Genomic DNA, 23,603 nt, shown 5'->3' on the forward strand with positions numbered 1-23,603 from the left:
AAGTGTGTATGGTGAGCCTGAAGACAAGGACAAAGCAGGCTGATCTTTGTGTGTGCAAACAGCTCCCCTGAGGCAGCAAGGTGTTGACTCCCTCCCTGCTGGTGACTCAGCTGCACCTTTCCCTGCTGCTTATCCAAGATCTGTGACGTGGCTCCTGAGAGCTGAGCTCAGGAGGGTTTGATTTGTGGGACAGGATTTATGGGGGCTATTCCTTACTTCCTGCAGATAAGCACAGACAGCACTGATCAACAGTGCCATGTTTCTAGCTCAGAGTAGCTGTGCTCTCTCTGTAACTCCTGCCTGTGGCCAACCTTGCACTCAGTGCCTGCAAAGCAGCTCCAAAGCAAATGGGACAAAACATGCTGAGTACAGCAAGCACATTGTTCACCTCTCCCAGCCAAACTGTGGAGAACTGACCACCGTTTCCCATGCTTCCAGCCTGAGCCAGCACCCAGGTAACAGGGAAGATGCTGAGAACACAGGCTGAGATTGCAATTCCCGAGGGGGACAAGCATTGCTGGCATACTGAGTTCCCAAGTAAACTTGATTTCTAAGGGCATAATTCTCATTGCAGAGCACCAGCCTGGTTCCATAACATGGAACATCTGCTCACTCACTGCAGCTGACACCATCTCACATTTCTTTTGGTCTCTGTGCACCGAAGTACCTTTCCAAGCTCACGGTGACTCTGGCTCATTCTCTGAAGTGCAGCTGCTTCCAACAGTTCTTGCTAGTGCAGGAGCACAAAACCCTGGAGTAGCAAGCAAAACAAGTAAGTGCCCCTGAGTAGAGGAAGGGGGAGAGCACAGGGCTGGCAGGGAGCTACTGAGAAGCTTATGCACCATGGCTTGTCTGTGCCACAAGATGAGCTGCCCAGGTGAATGCACACCGACTCATCACTGTCTCCGACTCAGGAAATGAGTTTTCCAAGGAAGTAAACCAGTCTTTGCATATCCTCAGCAGGGACTGAAGGCCCTTCCTGCTCAACATGTGTCACTACAGGTGTCTTGGGCTATGGTGCCATGGTACCATTGAACCATGAGCTATACTGCTTCTTGGTTAGCTTTGCTGAGCAAAACATTTCATTTAAAAGGCTTTCTTACAGGCACAAGAATTCAACAGGACCATGAAAATCCTGCCCCGGGGGGGATGACACTTTGGTACCCCAGCTCTCTTTCTGTGGCTATTGCCAGGTAACTCTACCTGTTCCTCAAAAGCAGTGCCAAGCACACCATCTTCTGCACCCTGCTAAGCTGATCCATGAAAACATACGAGGTCCTTGTCAAGCTGCTTCACCAGCTTGTCCCTGGGGGAAGGGACATGACCCTTCCTGCTCTTGTAGCATTTGTTGCTCTGCCAATGGCACTGCAGAAAATGAAGCCTGCAATCCAGTCAGCATTGCTCCACCTCCACCCATCTTAACTGCCCAGACATAGGGAGAAAAGGATAAAATATTGTATGGCAGACAACAGGACATGAGTGCATATAAGGTAAACTTCTTACATGTGGAGATATTGAGGAAAAGGTAATTCAGAGTCACACAGATGTAAACACCAGTCAGATAAGACACATCCCAGCCACATCACTCCTGTCTTAAGGCCAGCACAGTTACACTGGTGATCAGAAACACTTGTCATCCAGGCAGCCAGAGGAGCAGCTCTCATGAACAGGGCAAGGCTGATGCATGCCAAGTCAGCGGCGTGATCTGGCTGGTGAATAACCAGGCAGGGCCGTGAGTCAGCCAGCAAACACTCCCACACGCACCCTTCCTGCCCTGCGGTGTGACAGCAGCAGAACCAGGAGCTGACTGCAATGGAAACCCCATCCTACCTCCTCTAAGTGGTGCTTCCCCAAGCACATCCTCTAGACGTGGAGTTTGGTGTACAAATCTTCACTAACCTGAGATTACACAGGGCAGAGGAACGGTGTTGCAGCCAAGCACAGGGGCTGTAAGCAAGAAGGAAAATCACCAAGGTTGGAAAGTACCTCGGATGGGTTTACCTCCTGCTCAAAGCAGGGCCAACACCAGACCAGATCAAAAATCTAGTCAGGCCTTAAAACCCCGAAGAGAGCTAACACCAAATTAGCTCAGTTCTTGAGAGCCTGGTGCTTAAAATGCCAAGGTTGTGGGTTCCATCCCCATGTGGGCCCTAGGAAGTAACAGGTACCACGTGGCCACCAAGCCCCTGCTGTGCATCCCTGATGTCCTGGGAGCAGTCCCTCCTCTTCCTCTCACTGCCCTGCAAACCTCCACGGCACCTCTGTGCCAAACTCCTAAGCACCATCCTCTTCCAGCAGCAGCAAGCCTGGGTGATGCCCAGGCTTAGGCGTCCCAAAAATGGGAGCTGCTGGTAATCAGCACAATAATCAATAAACAATAATCAGAGTCCCACAATCAGGGAACAACAAACAGCTCCTGGGGGGTGCGGCTGGGCTCAGGAGCAGTGACCCCACCCATGCAAAGCAGGATCTACACGAGAAGACAAATCTAATTCCACAAAGAGCTCCTGAGGGAAAGAAGGGAAGAAAAAATAAAAATGCAAAACCCTAAGAAGATTCCTCAAAACGTCATGCAAGAAAAAAGTTGAAAAACCTCCCACAATGCCATCCAAAAAGCCTCTCCCAAACTTATAGAAGCCTCTGTTTAAATACATACACTAAAAATATATGCTCTGCTGGCAATCTTCAAAATTGGGGAACTCCTCAAATTATGAGTGGGACAGAAAATGGGGGAAAAAATTGAATAAAAGCCCCAAATAAACTGTCATAAACCATGGAAAGGAATGGTGAAAAGTTGAAAAAAGCATCAGCAGCAATGCCAGCAAGGGAATCTCCCTGGTGGAAAAACAAAGGAGAGTGTTTTTCCCCCCAGTTCCAAAATTCATCCCCCGACAAGTGAACAGCCTCTCATGTGCTGGTCTCTGCTGAGTGCCTGCACCTGTCTTGGAATGCTCCCCCCAACACACAGCAGGCATGATAACTAGCAAGAGGTAAGTCAAGCCAAGCAACTGACCCAGCTCCTGGTGAGTTGCCCGAATTTTGTTTTTTCCCAGTCAAATTTTGTTGGTTGAAAGCACGGGCTAGGTGTTTGGGCAGACAGAGCATACGGCTCTTCGTGACTGTCACTCACCCCAGCCTTGCAGCCGGAAGAACCTGGCACAGATGACTTCATGAAACCAAATTAGGGGTCATACACAAGAAAGGACATTGCCACAGCTCTGGCGTAATTAGGGCCCATCATCATCAAGGACAGGAAATTGGCACATCTGCTTTCCGGGCTGCTGATCCAACGGTGGCTCAGGCATGATGTGATGTCCTGCTGCAGCCCCCTGGCCCTGCAGAAATATTGCCCTGATTGCCCCCAAACAGTGGTACGAGCCGTGGTTTTATCTCTCAGGCTCCCAGTTGCTCTTTACTCTTTCTCTCCTGGGCCTGGGAGGACAGGACAGACACAATGCTCTCTCTCACTCTCCTCTGCAGCACTGAAGGGGCCAGGCCAGATGGACAAACATCAGCCCCTTTTTCTCCAGGTGACCCCAAACTGACCACAAGTGACGTTTCTGTTTGGATGCACCTTGGAAGGTTTGAAACTGCCCCCCTGGAGTCAGTGATAAAACTGCCACAAACCAGATGACTGCTGGATCACGACCTGTGCTTTTTAAAAAATGACTTTTCTCCATACAATATTGAGAATTGTGTCATCCCTGCCCTGGGTTACACTGCTCTGCAGGCAGAGTTCCTGGCTGCTCCATTCTTCAGTCTCCTCTGGCCGGGCCGTTGTTTCCCAAGAACACCAAAAAGGGTCACTGCAACTCTAGAGTTGTGCTGAGCTCCCAGCCCCAGTGATCCCTGGGTGTTGCTCAGAGCCAGCAGCAGCTCCCGGGCCAGAGTGGGAGTTCCATGTTTTCTGTCCTGCTTTTTTTTTGGCTCTCCTAGGTGGAGTGATTTATTTTCATGCTGTTGTGGTTTGCACCAGGACAGCCCATCTTTCCCTCTTTGTTTTCATTCCTTCTGCTTGCCTGAGCACCGTGGAAACAAACAGCTCTGGAAAAGTGGAAACAAGCAGCTCTGTGCCTTGTCCAGGGCATCAGGCAGCAGAGAACCACAAGAAGCTCAAGAGAGCCTGCTCCGCTTCTGCTGAGACAGGAGTGAGCACCAGGGACCATCCTGGCTCCTCGGAGATGAGTCAGCCTGCACACAGCAGGGACACTGCTCCATATTCCTGCACTTAGACCTTCTCTCATCCAACATACTGCCAGTGTTTAGGTTTCCTGGCTGCTGGGATTGAAGGGTTTCTTTCTCCCCTGGATTTCTGTATTTTCCGTGGGCACTGCAAATGCTTCATGATGTTGGAAAGGAAGAGCTATTCAGGAATTCCAAGCTTGCATAATTCCCAGATTTGTCTAGACAGATACTTTCCATCTGGATGATGCAGGCAGTACCACATGGACACGAGAGTTCCTGTGTTACTTAATGCTGTCCTTTTTATTTATTAATTTCTACACTGCATTACAGGATGCACACAGACACAAGGCTACAGCTGTGAAGGGAACAAGGATTTGTAGCTAATCCTTCAGGAGGCAGCTCTCAAACAGCTCCTGCATCTTGTATAACTGCTGGAGCCCCTCTGGTTTCTCTTTCCTTTTACAAAGCATGAGACTTCCATGTGTGGTTCGTATCCTGTGAGAGAAGAAGAAAAGTATTTTCCTGTGAGCTGCCGTGGCTCAAGGATCGCCACCATCATCATCATCATCCCCTATTCTTGGGTTTGCACAGCTCAGGGTGTCTGGAAGAGCTGGCTGTGGAGCTGTCCCATTCCATGTTGCCCCTGGATCATGTGGCAGAAGGGCAATCCTAGACCTAAGTCAGAAAGGGGATTTAATTAATCAGCACGGCAGCCACACTCACAGACAAACCCAAGTTTCATTTTTCCAAATGTTGGCAATCACTGAGCACCCTGAAGAAAACAGGCTGGCTCACAGCTGTTGGGCAGAGGTGTCCTGGACCTGAGCTGGATTTAACAAGCAACGAAGCCCTCCTGACCCTCTGTAGTCTGTGCAAAAGGCAGCCTGTGTGGCCACCAAACCACTGCTTGACTCCAGTCCCGAGGTCATCCCAGCACAGCGCTGAAGGGTTTCCCCTGCAGGCCCCACCCTGGTGCTGCAGCATTCCTGGGGACCCACAGGCAGGGCCAGGCTCACAGCCAGGTTACAGCAAGGGTGACTTTTCCTTCCAGCTGCTCATCCCCAGATACAAGTTCGCCTGGCACCGTTTGCCTGAGGTATTCCCAACCAGCCTGGGCCAAAAAGAAGGTGGGAGTGGGTGGAAGTTAAAGGACAACATGTGGAGAAATCATCTGCAAGTGCTGGAGATGAAGAAGGGAACTGTATAACCCAAAGGCGCTGTAAGCTGCTCTGTTTCCTACTTTTCTCTGCAGTAAATCTTGGCAGTGAACTTGAGTTCATTTGCACATCGACCATGCACGTCAAAACTTCTGCTTCTAGGGCTGGGTTACTTTGTAGCTGTATTTTTTTAAGAGTTCTGTTTTCCATCACTGAGGGCAGTTTCTCCCTGGACCCCTGGTTTCCCTGCTGTCCCAGCCTCCAGGCACAAGGAGCCAGTGTAAAGGAGGTCCTTGTGCAAGTGAACTGGACTCCAGAAGAGCAGGATGGGGAGTGAGAACAAGCTGTGCCTGCTCCAGATGGGGTCGGGGCAGAGGTCTGCAGCTGGCCTGGGTCCCTTGGTGCAGCCAAGAGCCAAGGTCCCCTCCTGCTGCTACAATATGGCTTGTTTTGGCATTGGCAAGCTGCTGATGCCCCATCTGGCTCCTGGGATATCATGAAGATATCAGCTCAGGGGGCTGCTTTCCTGAGGGCTTGTGCGCACACAGGGAGGAATGCCTGTCCTGATGGGGCTGTGCAGCACTGTGGCACTGGAAGAGGGTTGGGAGAGAGCCAGGCATCAGCAAACAAGTTCTGGGAACTGGGAAAGGAGGCTGCAGCTTTTGTGTGAATGAAGCCAAACAGCCATGAGCCACTGCCCTGTAAGTCCTACATGCCTATCTCCCTCTCATCCAGCCATTCCAGCAAAATAGCCATGATTTATCTGCGTCTTCAGCAGAAACCACAGGCTAAAAGAGGAATTCACACACTTGGAAACAAGTAAAGAGTGAACTGGCAGAGGAGGCTTGTTCCAAACACACGGGGTCACATGCGCTTGAAGCAAGATTTCCAACATCTGGATAACATGACACGTACTCCCAGGCAAGGCGAGTGCTCCTGGGGCTTGGGGTGGACTCATGCAGCTTGGAAAGCTGGAGTGCAGCTGGTTTTGGGAAGCTCACCAAGCTTCCTCTGTTGTCTCACAAGCCTCTGCTCGGCCTTTCTTTTGGCTGGGTCTCTGGCAAAGCCCAGGCTGCTCTGCCCTTAATCTCCCATGTTTTGTGTATCCACGGAGACTGTAAAACACTGCTTGCTTACCCTTTGGCCTTGCTAGCTCAAAGGCACTAAGAACTCCGTGAGCCAGATCTCTGGCTGACATTATCCACTGCTGGTCCGCGGGCTTTGGTAAAGTTTCCAACTTGCATCATAGGGAGGTTTGGCTTGGTGTTGGGATTGGAGTGGAGAAGGCACTGTGACACGGATGTGTCAGGTCAGAGTGCTGTGGCTACAGTGAGCCGTCCAGAGACAGCAGGAATGGGGCTGAAGTGAGATGAGAGGAAAACTCTCCAGCAGGATGACTCCGACTTCCCCATCTCCTCCTGCGGAGCGAAAAGCAAGATCCTTTTTGCAGTCTGATTCACGTCCGCAGCCTGTGGGAGACACATGATCACTGTTAGGACGGGGCTTTTTTTTGTTTGTTTCAAAATCCCAACTCTGAGGTGTTGGTGTAATCCCCAATCCCCAGGACATTACATTTATTTGGGGCTCACTCCCTGGCACATGTGCAACGCCGGCAGCACCGCGGACCGGAGTGACGCGGCTGACGGGACGCAAGGGGGACGCAGGGGCCGGGCGAGCGGGGGCGGTGCGAGCCCGCCCGCCCTGTCCCCCGCCCCAGCCGCCCGCCGCCGCCGCTGCTGTGGGGAGGGAGGGCCGGGCCGGGCCGGGCCGGGCGAGCCGCGGTGGCGGCGGCGAGGGGCGGCCACTCCGGCGAGCGGCAGGACGGCAGCGCCCGCCTGCGCTCCCCGCAGCCTCCATGGCCGGGGCCGTGCCCTTGCTGCTGCTGCCGCTGCTGCTGCCGCCGCTGCCCGCCGGCGCCGCGCCGGCTGCGGGCGAGCCGTCGTGCCACGGAGCCTTCGATATGTACTTCGTCTTGGACAAGTAAGCGGCGAGGCGAGACGCGGGCGGGGATGGAGGAATCGCCGCCATCGGGGCGGCGGCGCCGCCGCTTTTGTTCGGGCGCTGCGTGGGGCTGAGGGGCCGCGCGCGGGGTGGGGGGGCGGCTGTGAGGTGCCGCGCGCGCGAGGTGGGGGGGGCGCCGTGAGGGAAAACGGCGGGAAGAGCATCGTGAGGGGCTCGGCGGGAACGGCGTCGTGAGGGAAGTTCGGGAATCCTGCCCGGACCTCTCTGAGGTCAGAGGGGCCCCCTGGAAGTTCCCCCAGCGGAGGTGCGTTTGCAGCCAGAGGCGTTGGGGAAGCGAGCGGCGGCAGCATCTGCCCCGCCGCGGCGGCCGGGCTTTTTTCGGCGGCCGTGAGCGCCCTCAGGGCGAGGGGGGAGCGGGGCCCGGGCGACGAACTTAGCAGCGAGATGTCTGGCACCGCGAATGTGATCAGTTTCTCCCGAAATGTCAGCCCGGATCAGGCCGCTGATGTGCTCTGGTTTTCCCTTGTAGGTCCGGGAGCGTGGCGACGAACTGGCGAGAGATATTTGATTTTGTAAATCAGCTGACAGAAAGATTTGTGAGGTGCGTGGTGCTGCTTGTGACAGCCGAGGTGGTGCTGGAGTAATTCTGGGCTGTGTTAAACACCCCCCTACCCCTGGTCCCCGTGTTTTTGCAAGCTCAGGGGATGTGTTCCTCAAACACATTAAAAGTTTGGCTTCTAAGACCCAGACTGCTGGAAAACATTGAAAACTTTTAATTTATTTTCTTGTGCTTGGAACTGAGCAAAAAGGTGACAATATGTGCCTTTAAATACTCACTTTCTTAAATGACTCTCAGATGTGATTTGAAGTTTTTGAAACTTGATTTTCAATATACCGTGTGCCTAGTTTCTGATGGAGTACTGCTCAAATTCTGTGTTTGGAGATCTGTATAAAGAAACAGTCTTGAACACATGTAAACATATGTGTTAATATATAGTGCAGGTCTAAAGGAAGGGAGCAGTGTTAAAGCTCAAACGCAGAGGAAGCACATGCCCATGTAACAGTGCCTTTGCTGTACTTACATATAATCAACTTTGTTACTGTCAGCAGTGTTGTCGGGCAAGCCCAGTTGGCTGACTGCTCTGTACAAATAGCTGAGGATTGCAGTGCTTTGCTTTAAAAAACCTTACCACAAAACCCAGAATAAACTGAACGAATCCCTCACCACACACAAAGGGAGAGGGGGTGTGGTAGGTTTTGCTGAGGAAAACCCAGTGCAGAGTGCAGTTGTAATCTTGGCTTGCTAAGAAAAGGATGATTCAGTTAGGCTTTTATAAGTAAATATAGCTTATTGTCATCTTGTCAAAAGCAAATCTTCTGTAAACTTATGTAAAACTTCTGTCCAGGGGGTGACAGAAACTTTTAAAAGTTTTGTTGTTTTGTCTGGAATTACACCAAAAAAAAAAAAAAAAAAGAAAGAAAAAAAAGTACTTACATTCCCTTGATGTCAATAGTTTTAAGCTGCATCAGTGACATCAGTGGGCTGAAAACATATGGTCATTCAGCTTTTCAAGTGTTAAGTCCTTACTAAATGTAACCTGATTAATTAATGGTGATTCTCATGTACAGTAAATTACCAAGTTAGTGAAGATATTAAAATTGTGATGAATAAAACGTAAAATCATGCAGGAGAGATGCTACAGCTTACCTTGGAAAAATTCCTGTTTTGGGCCTCCAGAGCATCTGGCAACTCCTAAGTGCTTTCCACTGCTAATTAGATATGATTCCCTGCAACCTTGTGCAGAGACAGGTGACCTTCTTAAAAATAAATGGAAAAAAAAAAAGAGATTGAATTCCTCAATAAAAGCAGTTTGTACAGCATTGCTTTTTACCATGACATTTCCCTGGATGCTTTTAGGGAAGAAGTTTTCAAGTCTCACAGCTCTCTGGTCGTAGGAACAAGCCCAATCTCACTCTGGAAGGCCCTGCATGCTTTCTCAGGGCTAAAGCAGTGGGCACTGGGAGGATTTGATAAACATAAAAAGCGAAGTTGGAAATTGGCATTGTGTCATCCTGAAAGAAAAGGGTAAATTGGCAGGGTCAGTTTCAAAGATGGGACGTGTGTCTGGTCAGTACCCAGGGGAGCAGGAGGGAACTGAGTGGTGTCCCTGCCTTGGTGTTATACCAGTGGCCCTGGCGATTCCAAAGGGTGTGTGTGGGGTGGGCACATCAGCAGAGACTCGTCATGTGGGAGAGAGTAATGGGCAAAAATGCTTCAACTCCTCTCATTTTGGGTTTGTAGTTCAAAAGTGCATTCCTAGGAGGCTGGAGGGTGAAGTTCATGTGGATGGGACCTGAACAAGTGAATGAAAGGCTGTGCATCTGTGTTTCTCTGAAATGTGTTTTTGCCTTCTTTCTCTTTCCACAGCCCCAAGATGAGGCTGTCGTTTATCGTGTTTTCCACCCAGGCGCATGTCATTATGCCGCTAACTGGAGACAGGTCAGTGCTCTGCTTTCTTAATTCTCCCCTCCTGCCTCTGCCCTTACTGAATCAGAGCAGCAGTCACAGGAATACAACAACGACCGATACCCCTAAGTGCTGGCCAGTCATGGAGCCACCCTGCAGAGCTGATTTAATTTTGTGGCCATATCCCTGGATAGCCTCATAAAAAAGGAAGGAGAGGAATGATGGGAAACAAATCCTTGATGCTACTTCTGCCACTGCTTTGCAGAAAAATTAGCGCTAATGTTTTCATCTCTGTGTGATTCTGCATCTCACTTGGCACAGCGTGAGAATGATTCTTCCATTTGCTTTTGTAAAGCAGCCTCCATAGAATGGTTATCAGGATTTTTCATGTCTAGGAGAAGCATAAAATGGTAAAAAAATGTTTCTCATATTCCCCCATAAGGTAGGTATTTTGTTTTGTATTTCCTAATCTGAACTTCAGGGTTTGTTTTAGACAGTGGGGTTGGTGCCACTTGAAGGGTGTGAGATCTTCCTGACACTGTGGTGATGTACAGGTGTGCCTGAACTTTCAGGGGATGGAATTCAAGGCTGCTCACTCTGATTTCTAAAGCAAGTGAGGATGTGCAGCTAGGATATCTTAAGGATGGGTGGGGGGAAACAGAAGGAGGAGAAACAGGCAGAGAAGAAAATATTGTAAAAATTATTACCGAACTCAAATAAACTGGGAGATGGTCGTGTGGAACGAGTGCTCTCGGCAGAGGACAGTGGCACTGCTGTCAGAGTCCTTTGGTGTCCTCTCAGCTTTCTCAAAACCAACATGACCTCTGCTCTCTCCCTTTTGTCCAGAAGCTGCCACCGTGCACACTCTTCTGGGTTTTGAACTTGTGGATAAGCCATTTAGGAATCACTCCACAAACGTGTGGCAGGGTGGAAGTAAGGTGGTCCATCCTTTCTGCTCCTGTTAGTAGGGAGCTGTAGTTGGTGTGGTGTAGTTAGTTAGCTCTGCTGTGGGTTTGTTTTAAACAATACATAACAGTATGAGACCTCCTGAAAAGACCTGCTGCTGGCAACAGGCAGAAATGTAGCTGATATCTGAGATGTCCAAAAACTCAGTTCTGAGCCCCTCCTGTTTTAGCATTTATAGAGTGGCCTGACATGAAAACAGCCACTTCCCCCCATCCGGACTGGGATATTGGATCTGCGCTCTGTGGGCAGAGAGAAGCTTATAAGTCATTTTTCCAGATGGCTGGAGAGGGGTCAGGAGAGGACACTTGAGCCTGTTCTGAGGCCTGCTGAAGTCAATGAGGTCCTTTCTCTCCATTTCAGTGGGCTGTCAGTGGCCTGTTTCTTATCAGGCCTGAGAGGCAGCACTGATAGCACACAGACCACTTGAAATGCTGGGCAGGGTGCTGGAAGCCCGCCACCAGGACACAAGCGTCTTTTTCATTGCCGGCACGCTTGGAGCCAGGGACAGAATTGTGCTTTTCTTGTGTAAATCACAGGAAGAACCTCTGCAGATCCAGTGGGCTCCCTTGAGGGGCTTGGCTCTCGTTCAGGGTTGGCCGAAGCTCTTGTGTGTGTATCAGGGGAGACAAAGTGCCACCATTCTTGTTCAGGGGTAATGATAAGGAGAAGGGAAGAGGACACTGCTGACTGTGACCATATGTACACAGGTAAGGACAGATAGATACAGTTGGAGCAGCTGTCTTTTTAGATATTAAAGAAGTCAGCAGAGGAAAAATGCTGAGACTGTCTGGCCCCCATTGTTCCTAACAGAAGATGAGGATGCTAACTAAGCACACTACAGTTCTGGGGATGGGTGTTTGTGAGGGTTATTATGTGATATTATGGCCTTGGTTTGTTACGTGCACTTTGGACTTGCAGGCATGTTTTTGCCCTGGCTTTCTTGCTAATTCCCAAATGTCAGGAAACCACAATTTCTTCCCAGCAGTTAGATCAAAGTAGGGCAGAATTTTTTGTTTGGAAAGCCTTAGGCTTCTGATTATTTGCACAATATTCTTGCTGGGTTTACTGCACAATAAAGCTGTGGATACAAAGAAAGCCACAGCATAGCACCAAAGCCCCCAAATTCCCTAATATTTTGTGAGTGTGGGCAGTGCTGTGACTAACTCTGTAAAGAGAACTCATTGTTAATCACAGTACACACAATGCTACAATAAATCCATAGAATAACAGCAGCACCCAGGTGGAACAGCCTTCTCACACTGGTTAAAGCCCATTTGAAACACACACATTTGTGAAGTTGAGCTGGAAACTGTGCAGGAAGTGGTAAACAAAGATTGATGCACTCACCTTCAGGGCTGGCTCCCGGGAAGCACATGGCTTGGGACAGTGGATACCTTCAGGAATACCGTACAGCTGGCACGATGTTGCCTTTGTTCTCTTTTGGCCAGCTGTCCTGGCCAGCAGCAGTCCAGGTTTCTGTGAGCCGGCTTTGGCAGCCCTGACCGGTGCCAGCAGCCAGGACGAGCCCTGCTGCCTCTGCCTGGGTGAAACTCCTGCTGGAGATAAACAGAGATGGTGTTAGTGAAGGTGAAAAAGTAGGACACTTGAGTACCTGGTTACATGACCAACTATCCCTTGTCCCTAGTCCAGCTGACTGCTCCTGGTTTCACAGGGATGTGTAAGACATGGACGCATTTGGGGCCTCGGTCATGTGAGCTGCCCCTGTGTGTGGGTCCAAGGCAGCTTGCCAGAACAGACTCATCTGCAGAGAGTGTTCTGCTGTGTGTGTATCAAGTACAGCAGAGCTGGCCACTGATGTGGTTTTCATCTGGAGCCTGTGCAGGAGGCCTCAGGTTTGAAGCAGACTAATTATTTTAAGTGAATCGGCCCTTTGTAATATTTAAGAGGCCTAGAAGGCATAAGCCTCTTCCAAATGATACATCTGGGGAGGCTCATGCAGGGTTTTCTTGCACCACTACAACAGCTTGCCTCATCAGAGATGAAGCCATCCCTCTTTTTGTCAAAGAACACTTCCCCTCTCGGTTTCACTGACACGTGTGTGTGTTTTCCTGTTTACTGCACATCCTTCTTAGCAGCAAACCCCAAGTACCTGTTTTGTTTGCCCTCCTTTGTTAGGGATGAGCCCGTTGCCTTGCAGCACACAGCCTCATTTCTCACCAGAAATATATGCTCAGTAAGAGCCACCATCTCCTGCCAGCACTCATATGCTCATCACATTGAGATAATTCAAGATTCCAGCACTTCAATAGGTGGAATGCAACATGGAAGAGACATACAGAGTGCTGTCCTCCACTCAGAGGAGCTAAGAACACCCATTCTGGAATCTGCGTGGATATTAGCAGCTGTGGTGCCTGGCTGCTGCTGGAGGAGCTGTCTGAGGCAGTTACACAGCTTAGAGAGAGAACAGACGGGGTAGCTATTAAAAATTAGTTGTGCCTGTGCTTAAACACAGAAATGGGCTGCAGCGCATATGCTGAGTGGGTAAAAAGATATTAAATTTGTACTTATTCAGCCCAAACACAGACAGGCTGCAAGTTGCTGGCTCTGTTTTGCCTCTTCCACCTCCGTTCCTTTTCTGACTTGCACCACAAAGCCAGTGGCCCTTAGCCTTTGTTAGTGTTCCTGAGCTGTGCCGTGGGATGTCCAGGCACCCAGGCTGAGGGCTCTGCTGTCATGGTACAGATGAGTTATACAACCAGAACTTCCCTGGGGACTTCCGTGGCCACCAAGCAGCCTTACAGAAACTAGAGAAAGGGAAGTGGTGAGAGCACTGAGGAGCAGGAACGGGGGTCCTGGCTGCTGCGGCTGGTTGACTGCTGAGTCCCATTCATTGTCAGGACAGTGCAGGCAGGCATGAGCCCCCGTGCCTGGCCTTCAAACCAGCCAGGGGTGGGGTTTAGAGTGATGGAGCCTACCTCTCCTGTTGGTGCTGGGGCCCCAAATCCTGCATCCACACTGGCATTCGGACATGCAGACCAGGACCCGCTTGCACTTGACCAGCTTGGAGAAAGCCGGGAGCTAGCTGACATCTGGCTGGGTCTGTCTAGTGCAGCTGTGCCCTGAGGGCAAGAGATGGTGCCTGATTAAACACAGCTAAAAGAGCTCATGCTGCCAAAGATTTTCCTGGAACCCCCTGTAGGCAGAGGCCTGGCAGCACCAGAGATTGCTGCGCGACCGGGTCACAAGACATTGCAGATAAATAAAACTGAACTGATTGTACGAAAGCTATTTTTGCAAAATGAAATCTGTTTCAGAAAACTGGGACTTGAGTTGCTGCTTGTTTCTTGGCAGCAGAGCACTAACGCCTGTGATGTGCTGCCACTCATTTCTGGCAAGCACCAACTCTGTGGTTTATAATCTGCGTTCGTACATAATCACTTGCAAGTTGTTTCTATAGATGCTGAATGTAAAATATTTGGATCAAACAGATTGTATTATCTTACATAACTTGTTCCCTTCCATACATTCCATGCCACATATCTCTTCTACTCCCTCCCCTCTGTGATCGTATCAGTGGATCCTGTGACGGGGAGCTTATTCCAGCTATGGATTGTACTTTGGAACAGAGCTGCTAAACATAGAGGAAGCCCATCCGTGGAACAAATGACGAGTGGGTGGCATTCAGGCAGTGTGGCATATGCATTCTTTCTCATTTGGTCTGGCCTAAGGAAAGCTTTCACGCATCCCGCAATGTATTTTCCCTCCATCTCCTCACCCCTGCTGGGTTCCTCTTTCTCACCTAGATTTGTCACAGTGTTCTATATATTCTGGCCCAAATTTTGCCCCTTCTTAGTTTTTGCTCATCCTTCCCTAGCATGACTTTTCATGGACTTGGCTGAAACTGTGTTTGCAGAAGAATGAAGACCCTCTGGATTTGATTCTTTCAGTAGTCTCTCTGCCTTTGTTCCTGCCAGTTGAGCTGATTTCACTGGAAATAATTCCTGTGGTGCAGTCTGTCAACTTCTCCCCTTTCAGCCCCATAGTTAGTGAGCATCTTGCAGGTGGATCTGCTGTACTGCTCATGAAAAATCATGGTGCAGATGCATTCTCCTGTTAAATCTAAGTGAGCTGTGAACCTGTGTGGGATGTCTTATGAAAGGCCACATGAAAAGGTTGTAACAGTCAAAATTTAAATCTGTCCTCAATCTTGCTCTTTTCCCATGGGAACAAAAAGTATCTTGCAAATGCTGTGTTTGCCTATTGATATTTTCTTCAGGGCAAAGGCTTTAATTATTGAAGTTCAGTTCTATGTGATAAATTCGTACATATCAGTCTGGAAGATTTCTGCTGAAATAGAACCGCTGTTTTAGGGGATTTCTTCTTTGACTGCAGTGTGATTAGAAGCAAAGTTGGTTTAAAGTAGCAAAATAGACCTAATGCAACAGAATTTCCACTGGGCTATGTAATGCTGAGGCTTTGCCACCTCTTTGCAATATCTGCTCCACCTGGACATTTTCCTTGATTCCAGCTTTTTGACTCACTGAAGCATATTGTGTTAGATAGGTCTGAAATGCCTGTTCCCACAGCACCACTTCTATCATAAACACAGTCTGCCTCCACGTGGGATCCTAGCTAAAGGCTCTAATTTACAGCTTTTCATTTCAATTCTCCTTGAAGACAAATACCTTTTTTCAATTGATAAATGACACCCTTTTCACACTTCAGGTCACACAAGCAGGCTCTTACCTTTTTTTCGTTCGCAGAGAGAAAATCAAGAAAGGTCTAAAGGATCTGGAGGAGGTGACACCAGCAGGTGAGACATACATACATGAAGGACTAAAGCAGGTAGGTTTTACTCATCTTCTTGCAATCAACACATCCTCTGTTCTCACTCTTTGGGTAACAACCTGTAACATAAATAGATTTATGTTTTATCAGTCTGTTATGCTCAAATCTGTCTGGTTGCCTGAGTGGTCCCAGGGTTCCCCAGACACTCTGCAAACCCCATGCAGAGGATGACTAGCCATCACAGCAATCTGCTGTGTGGAATTTCCCTCTCTACTTCTTAGGGAGCAGGGGTCTGTGGGGTGGATCTCAGAGCTCAGCCAGCATCCCAGTGACACTGTAAACAGCCACATGCAGCAGCAACCCAGAGACAAATGCTCCTCATTTTGGGCTGTCTTAATTAGAGTTCCCAGCCACTTATATTCTTCTTTGGTCAAATAATGCAGTTTTGATGAAAGCCCTGGTCCTGAAAGTGAGCATCTAAGCTTTGACTGTTACAGACAAGTCAGTTCTTCCCCTGTGACTGTAGAACCATGTTTGTAACCAGGATCTGTGCAATGAAAAGCTGGGCCAAGGGAATTTTGTTGCTATTAAAAAAAAATAATTTTAATATCTTGGAACCTACTGACTGTGTTTGAAATCTGGGGGGTAGCAAACGAAATCCTGGCAGTGGATTTGAAGAGATCTGTCCTGGAAGAAATGCGTGTTGGCAAGCGTTGATGGGTCAGTGACCCCAGTGCTTTGGAGATGGGCTCAATGGTGGCTGGAAAGGACCAATGAGGGGTTTCCCTGCTGTTAGTGAGTTCAAGGAAGGCAGAGGATTGTCATGAGAGAGATGTTGCATTAGATGCTTAGAAGATGCATCATGGTTAAAAGTTTGGATGTAATTTTAAGGTGAATAATTAATTTTGTTGTTTTCAGGCCAATGAGCAAATTGCGAAGCAAGGAGCCTCAAGGTTCTCTAGTATCATCATTGCGCTGACTGATGGCAAGCTGGATGGACAGATTCCCCTGTATGCAGAGAAGGAGGTGAGCATGAGCTAGAAATGTCATGCTCTGCAGAGTTTGGGTGCTGCCTTGTTGAATAAAAAAATGCTTATTGCTCTGTTCTATGATGCTACAGGCAAGGAAATCCAGAGAGCTGGGAGCAAGAGTTTACTGTGTCGGTGTCCTGGATTTTGAACAGGAACAGGTAAGAATAAGACCCTAACTATTATAGAGTCCTAGGCAGTACCTCAACCCAGAGTTTTACAGAGTTAATGTTAAGTAGTACAGAAATTTAATTTTACTTACATTAGGCAGCGTAATGTCTTCTCTGGCTCAGGAAACACACTCGGATGTGTACGTAGACGTAAATAGAATGTGTGGGTGTCGTGCTCACTGCCAAGGGGACCCGTTGGAAATACCCTTGTTAGCTGGGAGCTGCCAACAAGAGGGTGCAGGCAAGCCCCTCTCACTGGAATGGCAACCAGGTCAGGGTACTGATCACATGAACAGAGGAGCTCTAGACAAGATTCAAGCAGTGTATATGTAACAGTCTTGGGATAAGGAAAAGAAGGTGGGATTCATGTCCTTCACTGGAAAGCTGTTCCAGAGTTGCTGTGTCCCAGTGAACACTGTAGCTACTCCTGTTCGGTCAAAGTGGCTTCAAGGAGAGGTAAACGAAAGGCTCCTTCCTGCAGAAGATGCAGTGAAAGGGTTTTTAGTGAAATAATAAGCAGAGCAAACAGGGGAGGTAATTCTGGACAAAGGTACAAAATCACTGCCAAGATGCAGGCCCTGAAAAGCTTCTTCAGTGTGATGCCTGCCACAATGACTAGCCAGCATTTTGTTAGCTGCAGTCAGCTGTGCTAAGTCCTACAGTTCAGAAAACTCTTAGCTGTGAGAGAGCTCTAAACTTTCCCTCTCTTCTCAGAATTGATGAGGGTTGCTTTTAGATATCCATTTAAATTTTAAGGGTGTAAAGCACTGTGAGGAATTTAGTTTGCCAGATGATTCATGTATTTGCATGCATTTTCTCTCCAAAGCTGGAAAGAATTGCTGACGTGAAAGAGCAAGTCTTCCCTGTCACTGGAGGATTCCAAGCACTTAAGGGGATAATCAATTCTGTGAGTACCAGGCAATAAGTTTTACCTTTCCTCAAGATTAGAGCATACTCTCCAGTCCCACTCCCAGGCAGAACTGGTTCCTAAAGCAGCAGTTGCAGTAGATGAAGTTCCTTCCTCATTACCTTAGAGAGGCAGTTCTGTAAATGAGCACTGCTTGCGCCTCCTGCAGTTATTCATGCTCACACCTCATGTGGAATTTGAGGACTCTTCACAAGGAGAGGGGAGTTCATGTGCGAAGTTCGGGGGATGCTCTGATAAATGACTGCTTTGGGTTTAGTCTGGAAAAAATGGAGACTGTTACTCTGGGAGACTTGAGAACAAACAACTGCTTAAAATCTGGGGAATAAGTGCAATTTAGGAATTAACCTTTACTTACAGACAGAAGCATTTTAAATCCATGAGTTTAACCCCTTGTTATCCCAATAAGTGGTAAGACTCAGTTCCAGTTTTCAGCATGGCATGAGAAACTCCTGTTGGTGAGATGAGGCCATTCAGCTGATTACCATGGTTTGCAGGAAGGGATCAAAGAGAAACATTTTGGTTGTGATCAGTGGTTTGACAGTGTTTCGACTGTGTGTTAAGACACCTGTGGTTGTGAACACAAAATTTATTTGTCTCATTTTAGACTGAAGGCTGTATCTTTTATGCAGGGTTAACAGTGCTGCTGCTGCATGTAGGCAGCACAAACAGGCAGTGCAAACAGGCTTACTGGCAGAAGTCAAAAGCAATAATTAAATCCTTTTTCTGAGAGAGCCCACTGTCATTCATTTCCCTTTCCTTTTCTTTTTTTAAATAACAAGAGGAAACTACTTACATACAGGATACTACACAGTCACGAATTTATCGCTTCCTTTGAGCAGTGTGGTTTTTGTGAATGCTGTAATGCAGCAACTTATTTACCTTGTTACTTAAACGTAGTTCCAGAATCTTCCTTGAACTTTCTAAAGAAAATTAATCTATCTTTGGATGCATTGACAGTTGTTCTCCTGAAAAGACAGGGCAGCCCATGTGGTATTCCCTCTAGTATTGAAAATTTCGCACACATGGCAGGTTAACGTAAGCTGTATAGTGTCCCATTACCCAAGGTGGTTTTGGGCAATCTCTGGCTAGCAGCAGTGCCAGCCTGCTGCATCCAAACCTCCCAGAACTTTAAAGCACCTTCACTTCTGTATCAGCAGGGAGGGAGGCTTTTCTGGTAAGATATGCCTGATGGTGTTTGCACAAGCCTCAGTCCAGCTGCTTCTGATACTTAGAAAAAGCCCGGCTGTAAAAATCCCAGATTTGGGCATATCTCAGCTGTAGAACAGGACCAAACATACAGAATGGCAGCATACTGTTTCAAGGTAGCAGCAGTGACAGGAAAAGCAAACTGATGCACACTGTTCAACAGCTTACATGCACGGTCTGCTTCTGCAGACTGAGCTCCTGAGTTGGCTCAGGCTTTATTTACAGCCCGGCCACCAGACATGTCAACACTCGGCTTTTCCCACAGAGCACGGATGGAAGCATCCACAGTCGGGTTTCTGGTTGGTTTGGATCTTGTGTGTGTGTGTGGGCTTTTTTTGTAGTGCATGTGTAGTGGCAGTATTAATAGGATATTTGGTATGTTGTATTTAATACTTTTCTTTGCAGGGGTGTGGAGTGATTGTGGCAATTCATTCTCATAACATTATAGCACTGATAAGTAGATCTAACTGAACATGAAATAGTCAGAGTTTTCCTTTTTAGTCAGTGTTATAAATTCATTTCAGTTTTCAAGTTAGCTAGAGAATACAGACTCAGAGACACTGATCTAAAGGGGAAAGCTAATTGTGAACCAGATGAAAAGGAGATAGGTCACAAACATGCAGCAGTATTGCTCAAAGTACAGAGTCAAAGGTGCAGTTGTGAAACCCTCTGTGAATGTTGCTGAACAATTTCTGTTCAGAAAAAACATTGTCTTCAGAAGTGGTAGCAACCCAGCAATTAAAACCCCTGAGCAAAACTACAGCCCAGAATTGCTGAGGAGGGGATGCAGGAGCCTCAACTACATTGATCTCTCCAAGTATGAGACAATTTGGCTGCTATCCTGTTACTTTTGCACTGTATCCCAGGAGAGCTGAGCACTTATTCTATGTTTTTTAGTGTTAAAAAAAAAAAAAGTTATGAGTTCTAGCACAGACTGTCATACCTCCTTCTTATGCTTTCAGCATAGGCAACTACTCCAATTTATTTTCTCTGGACATTTACGCAGTGTCTGTTTAGTCATGACCAGGGATTAACATTCAGGACAGTTGAGATGAACATTTAGACTAACCTCAGCTTAGCTGCCAGAGAGCTTGTGTCATGTTTCGACATTAGTTCTGATAAAATCCTAGGGAAGTGAGAAGGGTTGACACACCTCCATGCCATTGTTTCTGCTAATAATATCCACTACTACACTACTAACTACATCCAACTACACTACTGACATCCACTCCTAAAAGTCTGTGCAGACCTGTGAAGAGGGGGCTGCTTTGCAAAGTTCCCTGCTCTGCCAGCTTTGCTCATACCTAGCTTACAAGGTCATAACTAAACAGCATTGTCAGTGTGAATAAATCTGAGCAAAACTCTAGAGCTTAAAAGCAAAACGCTGAAGGCAACTTACTGCACTCTGAGGAACAGTCACTGATGGGGTTTGGCTGATTGTTACACAGAGTGTAGCCTAGTCAACGAGCTAGGACAGGGTGAAGGCTTTGGGAGGGCACAGCTTCTGTCACCATGCAGCAGATCAGTACTAGATAAGGAAATGAAACCCTTAATTAAACTCAAGTTCTGCTGATTTGTGAGTGAAAGTTGTCTGGTTGTCTCTGCAGGCAGAATTGGACAAGGCTGGTACCTTGAAAAGTTACGTTAAGGGAACTCACTTAAGTAACATTATCAGTGTATGACAGCTCTAAGTAGACAAACACATTTTTATACTGAAGTAAGTTGACAGCACTTAATACAGGAAATTAAAATATATTTTGTTCTTAGGAAACACCACAAAAACTTACCAGATAAGACTACAGGAACTGATACATGCAGAACTTTAGAGGAAGTAGGTCAAAATAGGGTCAGCCTAGAGTTGTTTTATCTACAGTGTTCCAAAATTTCTTAAAAATTCTACCTGGAAAGGATTAGAAATAGAATTGGTAATCTCTTCTTCTGCTTGTTCATTTTACAGGTGCTCAGAGGTTTTTTTTTTTTTTGTTAATTTTACATGGGAAACTCACTGTTAAACATAATGGACAAAAAAAAAAAAAAAATAGATCAAGTCATGTGAATTGGGTAGTTGCATTGTCAATTGAAGCAAAATTCTCTCCAAGTTGGCTGAGCCTCTTGGGAAAAAGCCCTATGCCTCAGCATAAAGCTGTCAGTTTGTCCAGGAAAAATTGCAAATTGGGATACTCGAGGATCTGCCTCCTGGTGAAGGGGTGACCAGGGGAGAGGACACCTCAGGGTTTTACAGGGTACAAGCTGAGCTCCCAGGCTGACATGGAGTGACTTAGACCCACCCAAGGAGTGCATCCGGGACCAGTGAGGCCAAACAAAGGATTAAATGCACACAAGGTCCTTAAAGAAAACTAGATTCACCCAGTGTCAGACTCTGGCTAAAGGGGTGTAAGTGGGGAGTGCTATAAAAAAGTAAATTGTTTGCCATAAACGTATAAATTCTCTCCAGTTAAACTCTGTGGGTGATGGCGAGAAGTCTGCTCCTGTTGCAAAGAGCAGTCAGCAAAATCCCTCTGGCATTCCAGTCCCTTTGGACACCAGTGAAGGGTATCTATGGAATATCCTGGGGGTGTCCATGTCAGCTGGATGGTTCCTGTGTCACTGGCTGTGCATGGCAGTGTTGGAGTTACACGGCTCGGTGACAGCCAGCACGGTGGGGCCCGCGGGGAGCTGCTGCACAAACCGTGCGTGGCAGCGGCGCGCTCAGCTCTGCCCAGGCAGGGACAAAACCAAAGGCTCGTGAGAGGGAGCCAGTTTTGTTGAGGTAGGCAAGAGGCATTCATGTGAGGAACAATTTTAGCCTTTATGTTGATAAAACTTACTGCACTGGCTTCCCAAAGATATGCTCCAGCCTCTCTCCATGAATCTGACGCCTTCTTTTCCAGCTGTGCTGTCAGCAGCACTTCCTCAGGCTGACCTGGCTTTGGCACTGGGGGAGGGTGAATTACCGAACTCCCAGGAGTCCAACAGCATCTCCCACTGGTACCTGCTGTAAGGCAACAGAATTTGTGTTTAGGGAAGGTGGGAAACTTCCCACTGCCTCAGTGGTGCTCCAGGATCAGACACTGGAGAACACTGGTTCCATGTCTCTAACCTGGCTGCTTACCAAGCTCTGCTGCCCAAACCCAGGGTCCAGGCTGCAGCTCGGGTACTGAGCAGCAATCAGGGACTACCTGATTACATGATGTTCAAGTAGTCCCTGCTGCTGTGCAGCCCCTCGAGCTATGCTGCCTCCCTGCACTTCCTTGGGCAGCGTGCTCAGCCTGCTCCCTCCCTTTCCCCAAGTGCTGTCCCTCCACCGTGGATGAAGGGGGGTCAGCCAGCTGACTGGACGCCGTTAAGATTTTTCAAGGCCAAAATCAGCTTAAACTGTTCATTATCAATTATCCATCAACTTAATTGGATCATTTCCTGTAGGAAGAAAATATGCTCGGTTTATGCACTGGGAATCCAGGAAGCAAACTATTAGACCTTTAAGGAGGTGGGGGGAGGAGAAATGCAGCAAGTTATCATTAAAAGAATTATTCTGATTAAATCAGTCATCTTATTTAATCCCCTTGGACGGTCTAATCTTCAAGCTGCACTGGGTGCAAGGTTCAGAACTAACGCTGCGCTATGTTTTCCATGTCACTGAGACTGAGGAGATAGTTTTGGGAATTACTGCATGTAGTTGTTAAAAGGAATCAATGGCCTGGAATAGAATGCTTTCTGCTCTACCCTTCACTGCCGTGCAGCCCTCAGTTTGACATTCTCTGACATATTACAAACCATATAATGTTCTCCTGGAGCACAGTGAGCTTGATAAGCCCGCACCAGCACTGACACGACTCTGGTTAGAGTGAGCGTGCCTGTGCCCTGTGATTGGGATGGGATTTGTCAGCCAGCCCTGCACGCCTGGCAGCTCTCTTACATAAGGGATGCTGCACAACTGGCTCCAAAGGAAGCAGCCACAGGTCCAAGTGAAATCCAGTCACTCCTTAGTGAGAAGTTTCTTTGAGCCAGATTTTTCTTACTAATAAGAAAAAAAAAAAATAGCCCAAACAACTTTTTTCCCTGTTATGGAAAGTAACAGTTTGTCTTGATTCCTAGTTACATTACTTGATAAGTAATGGTTTTAGGGTTGTTTTTAGCAATTTGGGGGTAAAGGTTCCGGTGCTGTTAAAATACTCATCTCATGACCCGCAGTTTTGTCATCTCCATTTGCTTTCCTCGGTGGCTGCCAATGAGGTGCTGCTCAGCCTTGGTGTAATTAGAATATTCTCACTAACCTAACGCCGCGCCAGGCTTCTCTCGGGTGGTGATTTTATGCAAGACCATATGTCTCAGGGATTTTTTTCACTTAGATAGGGGACAGGGTAGCAGCCTTCCCCTTCCCCTCACTCTTTGTCCATGGCACTGCCAAGCTGTGTCAGGGAGCAGGCTGGGCTTGGCAGCGAGGTGTAGTCACAGGCACAGATGTTTGGCAGCAGAGAGAGGAAGGAGCCATGCGATATTAACTGCTGCAGTTCCTGCTCTCACTTTGTGGGAGAGAAGCACCAAAATGGTGTTTCCTTGAAAAGCATGTGTTTCATTCCAAGTCACCCTGAATTGATTGCCTTCCCTCTAGTGTGGGGTGGTCCTGCTGCCTCGTGCCTTTCTGCACAGATCAGTACTGGGGAGATAAATGACAGAGCTTGCTTGAACACAGCAGAGACATGTGATGTGAAACCAATGCTAGAAAGAGTGAAAGGCTGCACTTTGGAAACAGTTAGTTTCAGGGAGTTCAAACATTAATTGCTA

The 23,603-nt window shown here is 47.9% G+C and overlaps 1 protein-coding gene and 2 long non-coding RNA genes across 4 annotated transcripts in view; 1 reads left to right on the forward strand and 2 right to left on the reverse strand.

Annotated features, from left to right (window-relative positions):
• The first annotated feature begins 7,240 nt into the window (after positions 1–7,240).
• The window catches only part of ANTXR2 (ANTXR cell adhesion molecule 2), a 76,178-nt gene continuing 59,815 nt past the window's right edge, over positions 7,241–23,603 (forward strand). Inside the window, exons 1-7 of one of the 2 annotated variants that reach the window (XM_058024798.1) lie at positions 7,241–7,322; positions 7,834–7,905; positions 9,733–9,804; positions 15,462–15,543; positions 16,405–16,512; positions 16,607–16,675; positions 17,511–17,591. In XM_058024798.1, the coding sequence (XP_057880781.1) occupies positions 7,303–7,322; positions 7,834–7,905; positions 9,733–9,804; positions 15,462–15,543; positions 16,405–16,512; positions 16,607–16,675; positions 17,511–17,591 (504 nt within the window). In that variant the 5' untranslated portion in view covers positions 7,241–7,302. Of the gene's footprint in view, positions 7,323–7,485; positions 7,609–7,833; positions 7,906–9,732; positions 9,805–15,461; positions 15,544–16,404; positions 16,513–16,606; positions 16,676–17,510; positions 17,592–23,603 lie in introns of those variants that run through there. The other variant, XM_058024799.1, reaches the window with a different exon arrangement.
• Positions 15,539–18,081, reverse strand: LOC131083829 (uncharacterized). The gene is made up of 4 exons (XR_009114482.1): positions 17,968–18,081; positions 17,714–17,869; positions 16,777–17,159; positions 15,539–15,605 (listed from the first exon to the last, which is right to left on the reverse strand). It is a non-coding gene; the product is annotated as an uncharacterized LOC131083829 (long non-coding RNA).
• LOC131083831 (uncharacterized) lies at positions 18,430–21,746 on the reverse strand. The gene is made up of 3 exons (XR_009114484.1): positions 21,647–21,746; positions 20,606–20,718; positions 18,430–18,577 (listed from the first exon to the last, which is right to left on the reverse strand). It is a non-coding gene; the product is annotated as an uncharacterized LOC131083831 (long non-coding RNA).

This window comes from Melospiza georgiana, chromosome 5 (assembly GCF_028018845.1).
Source record: "Melospiza georgiana isolate bMelGeo1 chromosome 5, bMelGeo1.pri, whole genome shotgun sequence".
NCBI lineage: Eukaryota > Metazoa > Chordata > Aves > Passeriformes > Passerellidae > Melospiza > Melospiza georgiana.